At 42.0% G+C, this 19,102-nt stretch overlaps 1 protein-coding gene across 2 annotated transcripts in view; it reads left to right on the top strand.

The window, feature by feature from the left end:
- LOC115173410 (choline transporter-like protein 4) overlaps window positions 1–18,356 on the top strand; it is a 40,093-nt gene extending 21,737 nt beyond the window's left edge. For both annotated transcript variants that reach the window (XM_029731457.1, XM_029731456.1), the window contains exons 4-22: window positions 1,775–1,853; window positions 2,168–2,267; window positions 2,561–2,692; window positions 6,375–6,435; window positions 8,309–8,429; window positions 11,776–11,859; window positions 12,648–12,760; window positions 14,194–14,316; window positions 14,466–14,565; window positions 14,744–14,836; window positions 14,985–15,087; window positions 15,292–15,554; window positions 16,377–16,471; window positions 16,582–16,685; window positions 16,811–16,884; window positions 17,045–17,115; window positions 17,270–17,364; window positions 17,447–17,531; window positions 17,644–18,356. In XM_029731457.1, the coding sequence (XP_029587317.1) occupies window positions 1,775–1,853; window positions 2,168–2,267; window positions 2,561–2,692; window positions 6,375–6,435; window positions 8,309–8,429; window positions 11,776–11,859; window positions 12,648–12,760; window positions 14,194–14,316; window positions 14,466–14,565; window positions 14,744–14,836; window positions 14,985–15,087; window positions 15,292–15,554; window positions 16,377–16,471; window positions 16,582–16,685; window positions 16,811–16,884; window positions 17,045–17,115; window positions 17,270–17,364; window positions 17,447–17,531; window positions 17,644–17,762 (2,015 nt within the window). In that variant the 3' untranslated portion in view covers window positions 17,763–18,356. The remainder of the gene's footprint in view (window positions 1–1,774; window positions 1,854–2,167; window positions 2,268–2,560; window positions 2,693–6,374; window positions 6,436–8,308; window positions 8,430–11,775; window positions 11,860–12,647; window positions 12,761–14,193; window positions 14,317–14,465; window positions 14,566–14,743; window positions 14,837–14,984; window positions 15,088–15,291; window positions 15,555–16,376; window positions 16,472–16,581; window positions 16,686–16,810; window positions 16,885–17,044; window positions 17,116–17,269; window positions 17,365–17,446; window positions 17,532–17,643) is intronic.
- The last annotated feature ends 746 nt before the right edge of the window (window positions 18,357–19,102 follow it).

A 19,102-nucleotide genomic window follows, 5' to 3' on the forward strand; every position in this document is an offset into this window, starting at 1 on the left:
CCTTCTCCTCTGACTCCCACCCAGAGTGGTTCTAAAAAGCAGTTCCAAAGCAGAAGCTCACCCTCACCCACGACATCCATGACCTGTCATCAAACACATTCCAGCAGGCACACTCACTCTGCTTTTTCTTGAGTCAATAGAGCTGCCGGATAAGGTCATATGACTATATTGCCAATGTCAATAGCATAGTATCTGATTGATGGGATAGGATATTGTGCATATACAGTAGGCCTTTTATTGAAAGGAGGGGAGTAGTGGTTTAGTATATACAACCAAATGAAGTAGTTGATGTCAATGAGCTTTGTACACTACCTTTCAAAAGTTTGGGGTCACTTATAAATGTCCATGAAAATATACATGAAATGAGTTGCAAAATGGATAGGAAATATACGTTGACAAGGTTATAAATAATGATTTTTAATTGAAATAATAATTGTGTCCTTCAAACTTTGCTTTCGTCAAAGAATCTTCCATTTGCAGCAATTACAGCCTTGCAGACCTTTGGCATTCTAGTTGTCAATTTGTTGAGGTAATCTGAAGAGATTTCACCCAGTGCTTCCTGAAGCATCTCCCACAAGTTGGATTGGCTTGATGGGCACTTCTTTACGTACCATACAGTCAAGCTGCTTCCACAACAGCTCAAAAGGGTTGAGATCCAGTGACTGTGCTGGCCACTCCATTATAGACAGAATACCAGCTGACTGCTTCTTCCCTAAATAGTTATTGCATAGTTTGGAGCTGTGCTTTGGGTCATTGTTCTGTTGTAGGAGGAAATTGACTCCAATTAAGTACCGTCCACAGGGTATGGCATGGCGTTGCAAAATGGACTGATAGCCTTCCTCCTTCAAGATCCCTTTTACCCTTTACAAATCTCCCACTTCACCACCATCAAAGCATGCCCAGACCATCACATTGCATCCCGGAGTCGCCTCTTCACTGTTGACGTTGAGACTGGTGTTTTGCGGGTACTATTTAATGAAGCTGCCAGTTGAGGACTTGTGAGGTGTATGTTTCTCAAAGTAGACACTCTAATGTACTTGTCCTCTTGCTCAGTTGTTCACTGGGGCCTCCCTCTTTCTATTCTGGTTAGAGCCAGTTTGCGCTGTTCTGTGAAGGGAGTAGTACACAGCATTGTATGAGATCTTCAGTTTCTTGGCAATTTCTCGCATGGAATAGCCTTAATTTCTCAGAACAAGAATAGACTGATGAGTTTCAGAAAAAGGCCTTTGTTTCTGGCCATTTTGAGCCTGTAATCAAACCCACAAATGCTGATGCTCCAGATACTCAACTAGTCCAAAGAAGGCCAGTTTTGTTTCTTCTTTAATCAGAACAACAGTTTTCAGCTGTGCTAACATAATTGCAAAGAGTTTTCTAATGATCAATTAGCCTTTTAACTTGGATTAGCTAACAAAACGTGCCATTGGAACACAGGAGTGATGGTTGCTGTTAATGGGCCTCTGTACGCCTATGTAGATATTCCATTAAAAATGAGCCGTTTCCAGGTACAATAGTCATTTACAACATTAACAATGTCTACACTGTATTTCTGATCAATTTGATGTTATTCTAATGGACAAAAAAAATGGCTTTTCTTTCAAAAACAAGGACATTTCTAAGTGACCCCAAACTTTTGAATGGTAGTGTATGTTAATTTGGTTGCCTTTGACAAATGTATGAGTAATTTGCTCTTGTATTCTTTGACTGTGGTAAATGTATAGGGGTCCCCACCTCTCTGTTTAGATATTGATGTGTTTTGTTTTTATATTTCCACCAGCCTGGCTTTATGGTGATCCCCGACATGTCCTCTACCCACGGAACTCTACCGGAATGTTCTGTGGCATCGGGCTCAATAAGTAAGGACCTCTCTGGGGTCCGTGATGTGTTTGAACTTGAAATCCTTTCTGAACCAAGTATAATTTTATTCAGAAGTTTAGAAGACTTGAGGCTATGTTATGTGAATTTACTAATCATGCATTTTTGCCATAAATGCAACAGATAAAAGTGGGAAATCTGGCCAATCCAGTCAGACATGTCATCTGGGTTAATAATTCAATCTTGGCATGCCTCACGATACAGTATATTGAACTGTCATATTATATATTTCATTCACAATGCATAGTTAGGATTCTGTGAGTACAATACAAACTGTTACATTTTCCTTTCCCAGAGCTCAACCCAGTGTGTTCTACTTTGACATACTGAAATGTGTCACATCAATCAACATCATGGCCGCCACCCTTAATGGGTTACAGTGCCCCACCACACAGGTAGAGTAACATCACACCATAATGTCCTAGTTTCTAAGGCTAATGTCAGGCGTAATAAGTAACTCTGTGCACATCTACAATGTCCCATTGTGTGTGTTCCTGGGTCAAATTGTATTTATATGTAATGTCTTCACCAACCCGTTCATACAAGTTCTCTTCTATTTAATTTTTATTTCTGTGAGGCTTTTTTCTTATGGTCTCTACATCCCAAAATGTCATGTGTATCTACATATCTGGGAGAGGCATCAGGTTTCAGTCACAATGTGAATACCTCTTCATTCCTCACCCTGTAGGTGTGTGTGGAAAAGTGCCCAGATGTGTTCTGGGCTCTCAATCCTATTGCCTACTTACCAAATGCCAAGCCACAAGACTACTTCAACCAATCACTCTGCGTGCCATCCTTTGATCTAGCAAGAACTACACTGGTAAGTATCATCTATTTGCTTGAAGTTAACTCTGCTAATTACACTGCTGGGTGATTTTCAAAAAGTCATAGTCAATTGATTAATAATACTCTAAGCAATCTTTTTTTTATTTTTTTACAATATGTAGAATCTATGAGAATCGAAAGGTTCAGAACTTTAGTGAAACATCACAGCACAGTTGAAAAATATATTTCAAATATAAATCAGGGTTAGGGCAAAATATTAAAGGAAAATATATTTGAAAATATATTTTTTATTTAGATATAGAGTACAAGTCAAGTTTGGACACACCTACTCATTCAAGGGCTTTTCTTTATTTTTACTATTTTCTACATTGTAGAATAATAGTGAAGAAATCAAAACTATGAGATAACACGTGTGGAATCATGTAGTAACCAAAAAAGTGTTAAACAAATCAAAATATATTTAACATTTGTGATTCTTCAAAGTAGCCACCCTTTGCCTTGATGACAGCTTTGCACACTCTTAGCATTCTCTCAACCAGCCTCATGAGGTAGTCACCTGGAATGCATTTCAATTAACAGGTGTGTCTTGTTAATTTGTGGAATTTCTTTCCTTCTTAATGCATTTGAGCCAATCAGTTGTGTTGTGACAAGGTAGGGGTGGTATACAGAAGATAGCCCTATTTGGTAGAAGACCAAGTCCATATTATGGCAAGAACAGCTCAAATGAGTGAAGAGAAACAACAGTCCATCATTACTTTAAGACATGAAGGTCAGTCAATCTGTCAAATTTCAAGAACTTTGAACATTTCTTCAAGTGTAGTCACAAAAACCATCAAGCGCTATGATGAAACTGGCTCTCATGAGGACCGCCACTGGAAAGGAAGACCCAGAGTTACCTCTGCTGCAGAGAATAAGTGCATTAGAGTTAACTGCACCTCAGATTGCAGCCCAAATAAATTCTTCAGAGTTCAAGTAACAGACACATCTCAACATCAACTTTTCAGAGGAGACTGTGTGAGGCCTTCATGGTTGTATTGCAAAGAAACCACTACTAAAGGACACCAATAAGAAGAAGAGACTTGCTTGGGCCAAGAAACATGAGCAATGGACATGAGATTGGTGGAAATCCGTCCTTTGGTCCGATGAGTCCAAATTTGAGAATTTTGGTTCCAACCGCTGTCTTTGTGAGACGCAGAGTAGGTGAAGCATGGAGGAGGAGGTGTGGGGGTGCTTTGCTGGTGACACTGTCAGTGATTTATTTAGAATTCAAGGCGCACTTAACCAGCATGGCTGCCACAGCATTTTGCAGTAATACTCCATCCCATCTGGTTTGCGCTTAGTGGTACTATCATTTGTTTTTCAACAGGACAATGACCCAAAACACACCTCAAAACTGGGTAAGTACTATTTGACCAAGAAGGAGAGTGATGGTGCTGCATCAGATGGCCTGGCCTCCACAATGACCCGACCTCAACCCAATTGAGATGGTTTGGGATGAGTTGGACCGCAGAGTGAAGGAAAAGCAGCCAACAAGTGCTCAGCATATGTGGGAACTGCTTCAAGACTGTTGGAAAAGCATTCCTCATGAAGCTGGTTGAGTGAATGCAATGCTGAGAGTGTGCAATGCTGTCATCAAGGCAAAGGGTGGCTACTTTGAACAATATAAAATATACACTGCTCAAAAAAATAAAGGGAACACTTAAACAACACAATGTAACTCCAAGTCAATCACACTTCTGTGAAATCAAACTGTCCACTTAGGAAGCAACACTGATTGACAATACATTTCACATGCTGTTGTGCAAATGGAATAGACAACAGGTGGAAATTATAGGCAATTAGCAAGACACCCCCAATAAAGGAGTGGTTCGGCAGGTGGTGACCACAGACCACTTCTCAGTTCTTATGCTTCCTGGCTGATGTTTTGGTCACTTTTGAATGCTGGCGGTGCTTTCACTCTAGTGGTAGCATGAGACGGAGTCTACAACCCACACAAGTGGCTCAGGTAGTGCAGCTCATCCAGGATGGCACATCAATGCGAGCTGTGGCAAGAAGGTTTGCTGTGTCTGTCAGCGTAGTGTCCAGAGCATGGAGGCGCTACCAGGAGACAGGCCAGTACATCAGGAGACGTGGAGGAGGCCGTAGGAGGGCAACAACCCAGCAGTAGGACCGCTACCTCCGCCTTTGTGCAAGGAGGAGCAGGAGAAGCACTGCCAGAGCCCTGCAAAATGACCTCCAGCAGGCCACAAATGTGCATGTGTCTGCTCAAACGGTCAGAAACAGACTCCATAAGGGTGGTATGAGGGGCCCGACGTCCACAGGTGGGGGTTGTGCTTACAGCCCAACACCGTGCAGGACGTTTGGCATTTGCCAGAGAACACCAAGATTGGCAAATTCGCCACTGGCGCCCTGTGCTCTTCACAGATGAAAGCAGGTTCACACTGAGCACGTGACAGACGTGACAGAGTCTGGAGACGCCGTGGAGAACGTTCTGCTGCCTGCAACATCCTCCAGCATGACCGGTTTGGCGGTGGGTCAGTCATGGTGTGGGGTGGCATTTTTTGGGGGGGCAGCACAGCCCTCCATGTGCTCGCCAGAGGTAGCCTGACTGCCATTAGGTACCGAGATGAGATCCTCAGACCCCTTGTGAGACCATATGCTGGTGCGGTTGGCCCTGGGTTCCTCCTAATGCTAGACCTCATGTGGCTGGAGTGTGTCAGCAGTTCCTGCAAGAGGAAGGTATTGATGCTATGGACTGGCCCGCCCGTTCCCCAGACCTGAATCCAATTGAGCACATCTGGGACATCATGTCTCGCTCCATCCACCAACGCCACTTTGCACCACAGACTGTCCAGGAGTTGGTGGATGCTTTAGTCCAGGTCTGGGAGGAGATCCCTCAGGAGACCATCCGCCACCTCATCAGGAGCATGCCCAGGCGTTGTAGGGAGGTCATACAGGCACGTGGAGGCCACACACACTACTGAGCCTCATTTTGACTTGTTTTAAGGACATTACATCAAAGTTGGATCAGCCTGTAGTGTGGTTTTCCACTTTAATTTTGAGTGTGACTCCAAATCCAGACCTCCATGGGTTGATAAATTGGATTTCCATTGATTATTTTTGTGTGATTTTGTTGTCAGCACATTCAACTATGTAAAGAAAAAAGTTTTCAATAAGATTATTTCTTTCATTCAGATCTAGGATGTGTTGTTTAAGTGTTCCCTTTATTTTTTTGAGCAGTATATTTGATTTCTTTAACACTTTTTGTTTTTGGTTACTTCATGATTCCATATGTGTTATTTCACAGTTTGATGTCTATACTATTCTACAATGTCAAAAATAAGAAAAAATAAATAAAAACCCTTGAATGAGTAGGTGTGTCCAAACCTTTGACTGGTACTGTATGTTCATTCATTCATATTGGAGGTGGGAAATTATGCGGACAATTACAATGATGGAAACAACAGTCTATCTGCAATATTAAAGCTGATCTGCCTCATTTGTTTTATTAATACATTTTAAAAAGTTCCATCCTATTACTACGGAGGTTTGTAAATTCACATTTTTTTCAAATAGGCTTTCATTGATCATGGTTTTCAGTGACTCCTCAAAGCCTTTGGACTGTCTTTTGGAAATCGATTTAACTGGAGGGTTTTTCTAGTTTTTTACTCTGAATAGCCAAAGTTAGTAGTTTAACCTTTTTTTCTTTACCTCAGAAAGTTAAGGAAATTGTGGATCAAGAGCTGTGTCCGTTCTTCTACACTCCAACAATCTCTGGTGAGTGTGCCTTGCTTTTTTCAAATTCACTTTCATAATTACATATGGTGCATTCGGAAAGTTTTCAGACCCATTGACTTTTCCACATTTTGTTACGTTACAGCCTTATTCTAAAATGGATTAAATAAAAATAAAAAATCCTTATCAATCTACACACAATAACCCATGATGACAAAGTAAAAACTGGTTTTTAGAAATGTTTGCAAATGTATTAAAAATATAAAACGGATACCTTATTTACATAAGTATTCAGACCCTTTGCTATGACACTCGAAATTGAGCTCAGGTGCATCCTGTTCCCAATGATCATCCTTGAGATGTTTCTACAACTTGATTAGAGTACACCTGTGGTAAATTCAATTGATAGGACATGATTTGGAAAGGCACACACCTGTCTATATAAGGTCCCACAGTTGGCAGTGCATGTCAGAGCATATATCAAGCCATGAGGTCGAAAGAATTGTCCGTAGAGCTCCGAGACAGGATTGTGTCAAGGCAAAGATCTGGGGAAGGGTACCAAAACATTTATGCAGCATTGTAGGTCCCCAAGGACACAGTGGCCTCCATCATTCTTAAATGGAAGACGTTTGGAATCACCAAGACTCTTCCTAGAGCTTGCTGCCCAGCCAAACTGAGCAGTTGGGGGAGAAGGGCCTTGGTAGTCACTCTGAAAGGGCTACAGAGTTCCTCTGTGGAGATGGGAGAACCTTCCAGAAGGACAACCATCTCTGCAGCCCTCCACCAATAAGGCATTTATGGTAGAGTGGCCAGATGGAATCCACTCCTCAGTAAAAGGCACATGACACCCCGCTTGGAGTTTGACAAAAGCCACCTAAAGGACTCAGACTATTAGAAACAAGATTCTCTGGTCTGATGAAACCAAGATTGAACTCTTTGGCCTGAATGCCAAGCGTCACATGTGGAGGAAACCTGGAACCATCCCTACGGTGAAGCATGGTGGTGGCAGCATCATCCTGTGGGGATGTTTTTCAGCGGCAGGGACTGGGAGACTAGTCAGGATCGAGGGAAGATGAACAGAGCAAAGTACAGCGAGATCCTTGATGAAAACCTGCTCCAGAGTGCTCAGGCCTAAGCCTGTGGCGAAGGTTCACCTTCCAACAGGACAACGACCCTAAGCACACAGCCAAGACAACGCAGGAGTGGCATCGGGACAAGTCTCTGAATGTCCTTGGGTGGCCAGCTACAGCCCAGAGTTAAACCCTGATTTAACATCTCTGGAGAGACGTGAAAATAGCTGTGCAGCGACGCTCCCCATCCGACCTGACAGAGCTTGAGGATCTGCAGAGAAGAATGGGGGAAACTCCCCAAATACAGGTGTGCCAAACATGTAGCATCATACCCAAGAAAACTTGAGGCTGTCTTGGGTATGATGCTACACGCTTGGCACACCTGTATTTGGGGAGTTTCTCACATTCTTCTCTGCAGATCCTCAAGCTCTGTCAGGTCGGATGGGGAGCATCGCTGCACAGCTATTTTCACGTCTCTCCAGAGATGTTTGATCAGGGTTTAAGTCCGGGCTCTAGCCTCGCTGCCAAAGGTGCTTTAACAAAGTACTGAGTAAAGTGTCTGAATACTTATGTAAATGTGATATTTCAGTTTTAGATTATTTTATGAATTTGCTAACATTCCTAAAAAACATTTTTTTTATTTTTATTTTTTTTCATTATGGGGTATTGTGTGTAGATTGGGGGGGAAGATTTAATTCATTTTAGAATAAGGCTGTAACGTAACAGAATGTGGAAAAAGTCAACGTGTCTGAATATTTTCCGAATGCACTGAAACTAGATGCTTTTAAGTCGTTAAATATAAACATTTCAATTGAATTTTGTTTTCTTTTTATATTTTCCTTTAGTGCTGGGAAGATGCGTACCTGATGTTACCGCTCTGGAAAATATTCCTAATGACTTTGCCAATACGTGGGGCTTGCCATCAAGCATCAATGATACAGTCAATGGCATCAGGAACGCAAAAGGGTAGGGTGTTGTGTGTGTGTGTGTGTGTGTGTGTGTGTGTGTGTGTGTGAAAAGTTTAGATACACCTACTCATTCAAGGATATTTTTTAAAAATTATTATTAAAAAAAATAAACATCACAGCACAGTTGAAAAATAAATGGCAAATATAAATCAGGGTTAGGGGAAAATAATAAAGGAAAATATATTTTATTTATATTTACAGTACCAGTCAAGTTTGGACACAGTTACTCATTCAACGTTTTTTCTTTATTTTTACTATTTTCTACATTGTAGAATAATAGTGAAGACATCAAAACTATGAAATAACACATATGGAATCATGTAGTAACCAAAAAAGTGTTAAACAAATCAAATATATTTAACATTTGAGATTCTTCAAAGTAGCCACTCTTTGCCTTGATGACAGCATTGCACACTCTTGGCATTCTCTCAACCAGCTTCATGAGGAATGCTTTTTGAACAGTCTTGAAAGAGATCCCACATATGCTGAGCACTTGTTGGCTGCTTTTCCTTCACTCTGCGGTCCATCTCATACCAAATCATCTCAATTGGGTTGAGGTCGGGTGATTGTGGTGGCCAGGTCATCTGATGCAGCACTCCATCACTCTCCTTGGTCAAATAGTCCTTACACAGCTTGGCGGTGTGTTGGGTTATTGTCCTGTTGAAAAACAAATGATAGTACCACTAAGCGCAAACCAGATGGGATGGTGTATCGCTGCAGAATGCTGTGGTAGCCATGCTGGTTAAGTGTGCCTTAAATTCTAAGTGAACAGTGTCAACAGCAAAGCACCATCACACCACCTCCTCCATGCTTCACGGTGGGAACCACACATGCGGAGATCATCCGGTCACCTACTCTGCGTCTCACAAAGACACGGCGGTTGGAACCAAACATCTTCAATTTGGACTCCAGACCAAGGACAGATTTCCACCAGTCTAGTGTCCATTGCTCGTGTTTCTTGTCCCAATCAAGTCTCTTCTTCTTCTTATTGGTGTCCTTTAGTAGTGGTTTCTTTGCAGCAATTCAACCATGAAGGCCTCACACAGTCTTCTCTGAACAGTTGATGTTGAGATGTCTTACTTGAACTCTGAAGAATTGATTTGGGCTGCAATCTGAGGTGCAGTTAACTCTAATGCACTTATCCTCTGCAGCAGAGGTAACTCTGGGTCTTCCTTTCCAGTGGCGGTCCTCATGAGAGCCAGTTTCATTTCTTTTTATTTATTTGAGCTGTTCTTGCCATATTATGGACTTGGTCTTCTACCAAATAGGGCTATCTTCTGTATACCACCCCTACCTTGTCACAACACAACTGATTGGCTCAAATGCATTAAGAAGGAAAGAAATCCCACAAATTAACACGGCACACCTGTTAATTGAAATGCATTCCAGGTGACTACCTCACGAGGTTGAGAGTGTGCAAAGCTGTCATCAAGGCAAAGGGTGGCTACTTTTGAGATTCTTCAATGTTAAATACATGTTGATTTGTTTAACACTTTTTTTTGGTTACTACATGATTCCATATGTGTTATTTCATAGTTTTGATGTCTTCACTATTATTCTACAATGTAGAAAATAGTAAAAATAAAGAAAAACCTTTGAGTAGGTGTGTCCAAACTTTTGACTGGTACTGTATATACTGTGCCTTCAGAAAGTAGTCAGACCATTTTACTTTTTCCACATGTTATGTTACAGCCTTAATCGAAAATGGACTAAAAAAACAACATTCCCAGCAACCTACACACAATACCCCATAATGACAAAGCGAAAAGCATTTTTTTTTTCCAAATGTATAAAAATACAGAACAGATACCTTATTTACTGCACTTGAAGAAACTTAGCTCATGTGCATCCTATTTCCATTGATCATGTTTCTAGAACTTGATTGGAGTCCACCTGTGGTAAATTCAATTGATTGAACACGATTTGGAAAGGCACACACCTGTCAATATAAGGTTCCACAGTTGACTGTGCATGTCAGAGCAAAAACAAAGCCATGAGGTTGAAGGAATTGTCCTTAGAGCTCCGAGACAGGATTGTGTCGAGGCAAAGATCTGGGGAAGGGTACTAAAAAATGTCTGCAGTATTGAAGGTCCTCAAGAACACAGTGGCCTCCATCATTCTTAAGTGTGAGAAGTTAGGAACCACCAACACTCTTCCTAAAGCTGGCCGTCCTGGCAAACTGAGCAGTCGGGGGAGAAGGGCCTTGGTCAGGGAGGTGACCAAGAGCCCGATGTTACTCTGACAGAGCTCTAGAGTTCCTCTGTGGAGATGGGAGAACCTTCCAGAAGGACAACCATCTCTGCAGCACTCCACCAATCAGGCCTTTATGGTAGAGTGGCCAGATGGAATCCACTCTTCAGTAAAAGGCACATGACCGCCCGCTTGGAGTTTTCCAAAAGGCATCTAAAGACTCTCAGACCATGAGAAACAAGATTCTCTTGTCTGATGTAACCAAGATTGAACTTTTTAGCCTGAATGCCAAGCATCACATCTAGAGGAAACCTGGCACCATCCCTACAGTGAAGCATGGGGGTGGCACATCATGCTGTGGGGATGTTTTTCAGTGGCAGGGAGACTAGTCAGGATCGAGGTAAAGATGAATGGAGCAAAGTACAGAGAGATCCTTGATGAAAACCTGCTCCAGAGCGCTCAGGACCTCAGACTGGGGCGAAGGTTCACCTTCCAACATAACAACAACCCTAAGCACACAGCCAAGACAACGCAGGAGTGGCTTCGGGACAAGTACTCAACGAAGTACTGAGTAAAGGGTCTGAATACTTATGTTAATGTGATATTTCAGTTTTTGTATATATAAATGAGTAAAAAAATTCTAAAAACCGGTTTGCTTTGTAATTACGGGTATGTCCAGACCTGAGTGGTCTTATTCCTAGTTTATTACATTTAAAAAATGACAACTAGATAACTAGGCTATTAGACTTTTATGTTCATCCTTTGACAGATAAACAGGTGTAAGAGTGGGCATTTGTTAGTATTTTATACACAAACAACCCAAGGAACTGTCAGTGGGCTGTTGTACAACCTCCCAAATTATCCCTCAATGTGCTGTAGTAATCAATACACTTACTGCTACTGAATACCAGCAGTCAAAGAAAGCTTCTTTTTCTATTGAGCTCTATAAATGCCACCAATTCATGAATGTACTATTACAAAGCAAACTCTTCACATTTCCCTTTCTTTGTTCCTTTTATCTCCTTCTCTATTTCTAAATCGTCTCTGCTTTTATCTTCATTTATCCTGTAGTACTCTTCATCATGCTGTTTTGTGTCAAAGACATTGTCAGTAATTACTAGCATTAACATGTCTTTTCCCTGTGTGTCTTGTAGTGACATAGTAAACAGCTTCAAAGCCAAGGAGATTGGAGTGAGAATCTTTGAGGACTTTGCGTCGTCATGGCAGTGGATCATCGCGTGAGTCTCTCTCGGGTTCATTTTCACCTCTCATCAGATCACCCCCTACTTGTCAATGCACAATTTCCAGTGTGCTGTCGTATTAGAACAGGAGAAACCAGAGAAGTTTGCATGGCTGTGCTATCTTTCACGTTAAACTTAGTACATTTACCTTATTAAATATGAGAGCTTCTTTCTGCAGCAAACATTGATAAGAGATGGCATGCTTATTAGGGCCGGGACGATACCAGTATTACGGCAAGGAAACAAAACACGAAGCGGATTTCACTTCTTTAGGAAAACGGCCCTAATGTTGGAAACAAACATCATTATGTTGTCATCCAGAGTCACATTTATATATTTCTCAAGCTACAGCACACAATATTTTACATACAGACGGTTTTTAAAGGACAAACGAGTTTGGTCTGCTTCGTGTTTTCATTTTTGCCAAGAAAAAAATATTGCGATACTGGTATCGTCACAGCCCTAATGCTTATGACGCTAAGTGCTTATAAAACTGGACAAACCTGTAGGTGTCAAAGTATGTGTTTTACCTGTATCAGACCCATATCTTTAGATAATGGCTCTGACATGTATATCCGATGGCTTAATACATATTTACAAATCACTTAAGTCAATTATGTAATAATCCTTAATCTGTGACACCGGCCTTATATTTTAATAATGACCAGAAATGTCTCTTCTTTCGAATTTTTGGTCTCCTCCACCTCCTTTTAACTGTATACTCTCTCCGCTCTTCCAATCCACTCTCTTACCCTGCTGTGTTCCTCTCTCCTCTCCTCCCTCAGTGCACTGGTCATAGCCATGGTGGTCAGCTTTCTGTTCCTCCTTCTGTTGCGGTTTATCGCCCCTGTTATGGTCTGGGTCCTTATATTTGGAGTGTTGGCAGTAGGTGCCTATGGTAAGTCATTGATAATATCAGGTATGGTAATAATATGTCACCTAGCATGTATGTAGTGTACTCTCTCTAGTAGGTCTAAACACACATGACCAAAAGTATGTGGACACCTGCTCGTTGAACATCTCATTCCAAAATCATGGGCATTAATGTGGAGTTGGTCCACTCTCCTCCACTCTTCTGGGAAGGCTTTCCACTAGAAGTTGGAACATTGCTGCAGGGACTTGCTTCCATTCAGCCACAACAGCATTAGTGAGGTCGGCACTGATGTTGGACGATTAGGCCTGGCTCGCAGTCGGCGTTCCGATTCATCCCAAAGGTGTTCGATGGGTTTGAAGTCATGGCTCTGTGCAGGCCAGTCAAGTTCTTCCACACCGATCTCGACAAACCATTTCTGTATGGACCTTGCTTTGTGCACAGGGGCATTGTCATGCTGAAAAAGAAAAAAGACCTTCCCCAAACTGTTGCCACAAAGTTGGAAGAACAGAATTGACTAGAATGTCATTTGTATGCTGTAGCGTTAAGATTTCCCTTAACTGGAACTAAGGGGCCTAGCCCAAACCATGAAAAACAGCCCCAGACCATTATTCCTCGTCCACTGAACTTTACAGTTGGCACTATGTATTGGGGCAGGTAGCGTTCTCCCAGGCATCTGCCAAACCCAGATTCGTCCGTCGGACTGCCAGATGGTATAGTGTGATCCATCACTCCAGTCATTTACATTTTACATTTAAGTCATTTAGCAGACGCTCTTATCCAGAGCGACTTACAAATTGGTGCATTCACCTTATGATATCCAGTGGAACAACCACTTTACAATAGTGCATCTAAATCTTTTAGGGGGGGGGGGGGGGGTTAGAAGGATTACTTCTAGTAATCCAATGGCGGCGAGCTTTACACCACTCCAGCCTACGCTTGACAAACAGTTATTGTGCTGACGTTGCTTCCAGAGGTAGTTTGGAACTCGGTAGTGAGTGTTACAACCGAGGACAGACGATTTTTGCGTGCTACATGCTTCAGCACTCAGCGTTCTCGCCACTTCGCGGCTGAGCCATTATTGGTCCTAGAAATTTCCACTTCACAATAACAGCACTTACAGTTGACTGGGCAGCTATAGCAGGGCAGAAATTTGACGAATTGACTTATTGGAAATGTGACATCCTATGACGGTGCCACGTTGAAAGTCACTGAGCTCTTCAGTAAGGCCATTCTATTGCCAATGTTTGTCTATGGAGACTGCATGGCGGTGTGCTCAATTTTATGCACCTGTCAGCAATGAGTGAGGCTGAAAAACCGAATCCACTAATTTGAAGCTGTGTCCACATACACTATATATACAAAAGTATGTAGTTCACATTGGTTTAAGAACATGGACTTTTCAGGGTGGTTAAAGCATTTTTTTTTCTCCCCCTGCCTGCCTGCCTGTCTGTCTGTAGGCATATATCACTGCTGGTGGGAGTACGACAACTACAGAAAGTCGACTGTCTCCATCACTGACATAGGCTTCACCACCGACTTCAAGGTCTATCTTCAGGTCAAGGAGACCTGGCTGGCCTTCTGTGAGTCTGATATTACACATGCTCATTTTATGTCTCTGTCAGTCTGTGTACAGAAGAAAACAGTCATTCCTTTCTGATGACAACTTTGTAACATTGTGTTGACCTATCTACTTCCTCCCACCATCTTTCTCTCTCTCTTTATTGCTCAGTGATAATCCTGTCTGTGGTAGAAGGCATTCTTCTCCTGACCTTGATCTTTCTGCGGACCAGAATCCTCATCGCCATCGCTCTCATCCAGGAGTCCAGCAAGTGAGTCATGTTAGATATATGAGCCAGGATTACACATACTGGCCCATGCTTACACACACACACACACACACACACACACACACACACAACCATGTATTGTGACAAATATTCTACCAATATTGCGATACAACCTAACTTTTCAGCACACGTCCTGTAACTATGTCGCTCTCTTTCACAGGGCTGTCAGTCACATGATGTCTACGCTGTTCTACCCTCTCATCACCTTTGTTCTCCTGGTGGTGTGTGTGGCCTATTGGGGCATCACTGCTCTGTATCCTCTCATTCATTTAAATATTTGTGGGTATTGACACTGCCTATTATATAGTTTTATGACAAAAGGTCTGTTTTGTGTCTGTGTTCTACTGAGCACAGTCTACAAACTCCACGGTATCGTTAACCCACTTAACAGAGGTTGTTAGGTATCTGGCCACTTCAGGTATTCCAGTGTACAAAGTGGTGGCTCTCAACTCTACTCAGGATAACTGTGGCCAAATCAGCAGCAATGAGACCTGTGACCCACAGGTAAGTGTCCCTGATAAAACTTTGAATCCATAGAGATACATGCAGAAAGCCCAACTCAGAAATACACAGAAAAGGTGTCTACTTAGTTCAGCCGTCTACTTAAAAAACAAAACGAACAAAAAAACAGTTTGACCCCTTTCCATCTCTCCATTCATATCTCATCCCTTCCTCTTTCATCTCTCCCCCCTCCTGTCTTTCCCTCAGACATTCTACAACTCTACAGACTACTTGTGGTGCCGATCGGCGCGCTGCATCTTCATCAAGTACAACAACGAGGGCCTGCTGCAGAGGAACCTGTTCAACCTGCAGATCTACAACGGGGTGGCCTTCCTGTGGTGCGTCAACTTTGTCATCGCCATGGGCCAGTGCAGCCTGGCCGGGGCCTTCGCCTCCTACTACTGGGCCTTAAACAAGCCCTCGGACATCCCCACCTTCCCCCTGTCCCAGGCCTTCATCCGCACAATACGGTAAGGGAGTAGACAAACGCTTCAACAGTAGGGCTGTGGTGGTGCCTTTCCTTGGCTGGCCACTAGAGGGTCCACAGACCATATACTGAGTGTACAAACATTAGAAACACCTTCATAATATTGAGTTGCACCCCTTTTGCCCTCAGAACAGCCTCACTTTGTCAGTGCATGGACTCTACAACATGTCAAAGTGTTCCACAGGGATGCTGGCCCATGTTAACTCCAATGTTCTAAGTTGGCTGGATGTCCTTAGGGTGGTTTTTGATACACACGGGAAACTGTTGATCGTTGCAGTTTGACCTTTTATTTAACTAGGCAAGTCAGTTAAGAACAAATTCTTATTTACAATGATGGCCTACCAGGGAACAATGGGTTAACTGCCTTGTTCAGGGGCAGAACGACAGATTTTTACCTTGTCAGCTCGGGGATTCGATCCAGCAACCTTTCGGTTACTGGCCCAATGCTCTAACCACTTTTTGACACACTCAAACCGGTGTGCCTGTACCGCGTTCAAAGGCATTTAAATATTTTGTCTTCCCCATTCACACTCTGAATGGCAGACAATCCATGTCTCAAGGCTTACAAATGCTTATTTAACCTGTCTCCTCCTCTTCATCTACACTGATTTGAAGTGGATTTAACAAGTGACATCAATAAGGGATCATAGCTTTTACCTGGATTCACCTAGTCAGTCTGTCATGGAAATAGCAGGTGTTCCTTATATTTTGTACACTCTGTAATTTGAGCCAGAATCAAATGTTGTATTTTGTTAGCTTTCCATTCAATTAACTCCCTCTCTCCCCCTATGTCTGTTTCTCTTAGATACCATGTTGGCTCCCTGGCGTTTGGTGCTCTGATCCTCACCCTCATCCAGATAATCCGGATCATCCTGGAGTACCTGGACCACAAGACCAGAGGTAAGGCTGGAGGCCGCCTTGGACTTCCCTTAACCTGTTATTATTATCCGATTCAAACATGTAATCGCTCTATTATATATGTGTATGTATATGTGTCTCTTTCTCTCTAGCGGCTCAAAACCCCTGTTCTCGGTTCCTCATGTGCTGTCTGAAGTGTTGCTTCTGGTGTCTGGAGAAGTTCATCAAGTTCCTCAATAGAAACGCCTACATCATGGTCAGTCTCCACTACGTCACCATAACATCATCACAAGTCCCTGTCAGTCAATCTCGTTCCCCCAGTGTAGAATATTTCTGGTAGGCTAAGGCTATGTGTCTAATACACACTCCTCTTTTTCCTAGATTGCCGTATATGGAAAAAACTTCTGTGTCTCCGCTAAAAACGCATTCATGCTTCTAATGAGGAACATTGTCAGGTACAGTATGTGCTCTAGTAATGGTTGGTATGCCTGTGGGAAGGTGTAGACTTGTTTTTTCCCTCTTACACAAGAACATTTTGCATGGATTTGATTGACTGCTGTGGAACCAAAGCTGAGTGGTGGGGACATGTTTTCCTGACTGTGCCTCTCCACTCAGGGTGGTGGTGCTAGATAAAGTGACGGACCTGCTGCTGTTCTTTGGGAAGATGCTAGTGGTGGGAGGAGTAGGTAAGAGGACAACATAATTCTTATGGTGTTATCATTGGTGGTAGTTCTGAATGGGAGCTCCTTTGGTGCATTTTACAGGCCAGAAGTGTGATTGGATAACCGGTCTAAATTAATCTAATCTTTAACCAATCCTCCTCTACTCTTCTCTTCTCAGGTGTCCTGGCCTTCTTTTTCTTCTCTGGCAGAATAAGACTACCAAGCAGCAATTTCCGTACTGAAATGCTCAACTATTACTGGATGCCCATTATTGTAAGTGACAGTCATATATATGTAATTAAATGTGTGTTAGAGAAAGAAATTGACAGTGGTGTGTATGTGTTTGGGGTAACAGGTGGTTGTGGTGGGAGCATACCTCATTGCTCATGGATTTTTCAGTGTGTACAGCATGTGTGTGGACACACTTTTCCTCTGCTTCTGTGAGTAGAACACCTCCAGCAACAAATATTACTGTATCAAATACTGAACACTCATGCATTACATTTTTTTTTTTCAACATGCCTGTTGATTTTCTCTCTCCCTTTCTCACAGTGGAGGACTTGGAGCGACATGACGGAACGATGCAGAAGCCATATTACATGTCCAAGAACCTGATGAAAATCCTCAAAAAAAAGAACAGGGGACCTAAAAATGGCGAAGGAAAGGATTGATGAAATAGTGCCTTTAGACGAAATAGAACCAGTTACTTTCAATATCCTAGAAACATCACAACATCCTAGAAATGACCTTTTTTCTTTCAGATCTTTCAGCCTTCTCACTCTTTCTGTTTTCCCCCTTCTGACATGTCAAAGTTGACCCATAATGGATAACTTTTTTGCACTTTCAACTTGAGATTACATGTATGTGTCCAGGCTTATGAGTGTGATTAGATATGAGATATTTTCTTAAATTCGAGCTACTCCTAACAATTTTAATTTACTAAAACTAGAGCTTTTTATTACTCTAACCAAAACCAAATGTTTATTCTCTCCCAGTGCTTATTTGTTTTCCGAAAATATACCTTTTTCTCAAGTGAGCAAATTATTTATTAGATACAGAAATCGTCGCCATAACTGTTTTAAATACTTTTTTAATGATCCTCAGTGCTCTGTATATTGTTTCAGTTTAAGGTCTCTGTTAGTTTATTTGTTAAAGTAACACTCAGTTTTATTATGATATGTAATATTGTAGATATTTTTTACAATTTTTACTGTGATTTTGATTATCTAACACATTTATTAAAAATAATTCCCATGCTGACATCACTCCTGTATATTGCCTTGCGCAGTAATGGATTGCTCTACAGGAATACACCTCTGGTTTATTTCACACATCAGCTTGAATCAGTGGTGCATGTGACCTGAAATGTTCTGAAAATCTTGAGACACTTGCAGGCTGCAGCCCCTTGTACATGGGAGCTGAAGACAAAGCTCTCTTTAGCAGAACTAATAGCAAGTCAGAGGTATCTCAACGTGATCTGAGCATTTCCTATTATTCTGTACATAAATCCAAGACACTCCATTTAGTATGACATGTTAAGTTTCTAATGGTATGTGTTTATTTGTGGCTCGCTTACATCCAATTTAGTATATGTTGCAAAATCTACAATGTTATGAATTTGCAAAATCTACAATATGTTACGAATTCCAATTTGTTGTTGCTAATGTTAACGTCAGCTATCTCTAGGGGTTAAGGTTAGGTTAAAGGGGTAGCTAACATGCTAAATAGTTGCAAAGTAGCAAGTAGTTGCTAATTAGCTAAAATGTTACTTGTCCGTGATGAGATTCGAACACGCAACCTTTGGTTTGCTAGACGTTCACGTTATACGCCCACCCACCCTATTTTCGTTTTTGCCTTAAGTAACCTTCTGTCTTATGTAACCATACCAAACGTAATATATCATACTAATTTAAGTGTCCCGGATGTAAGTTTACTATATTACGTCTGGTCCCCTATTTCTATTAAGTATGGACCCTGGAACAAATCAAATTCAGTCTAGAGTGAGCACATC

The sequence above is a fragment of the Salmo trutta genome, chromosome 34, assembly GCF_901001165.1.
Source record: "Salmo trutta chromosome 34, fSalTru1.1, whole genome shotgun sequence".
In the NCBI taxonomy this organism is placed as follows: Eukaryota; Metazoa; Chordata; class Actinopteri; order Salmoniformes; family Salmonidae; genus Salmo; species Salmo trutta.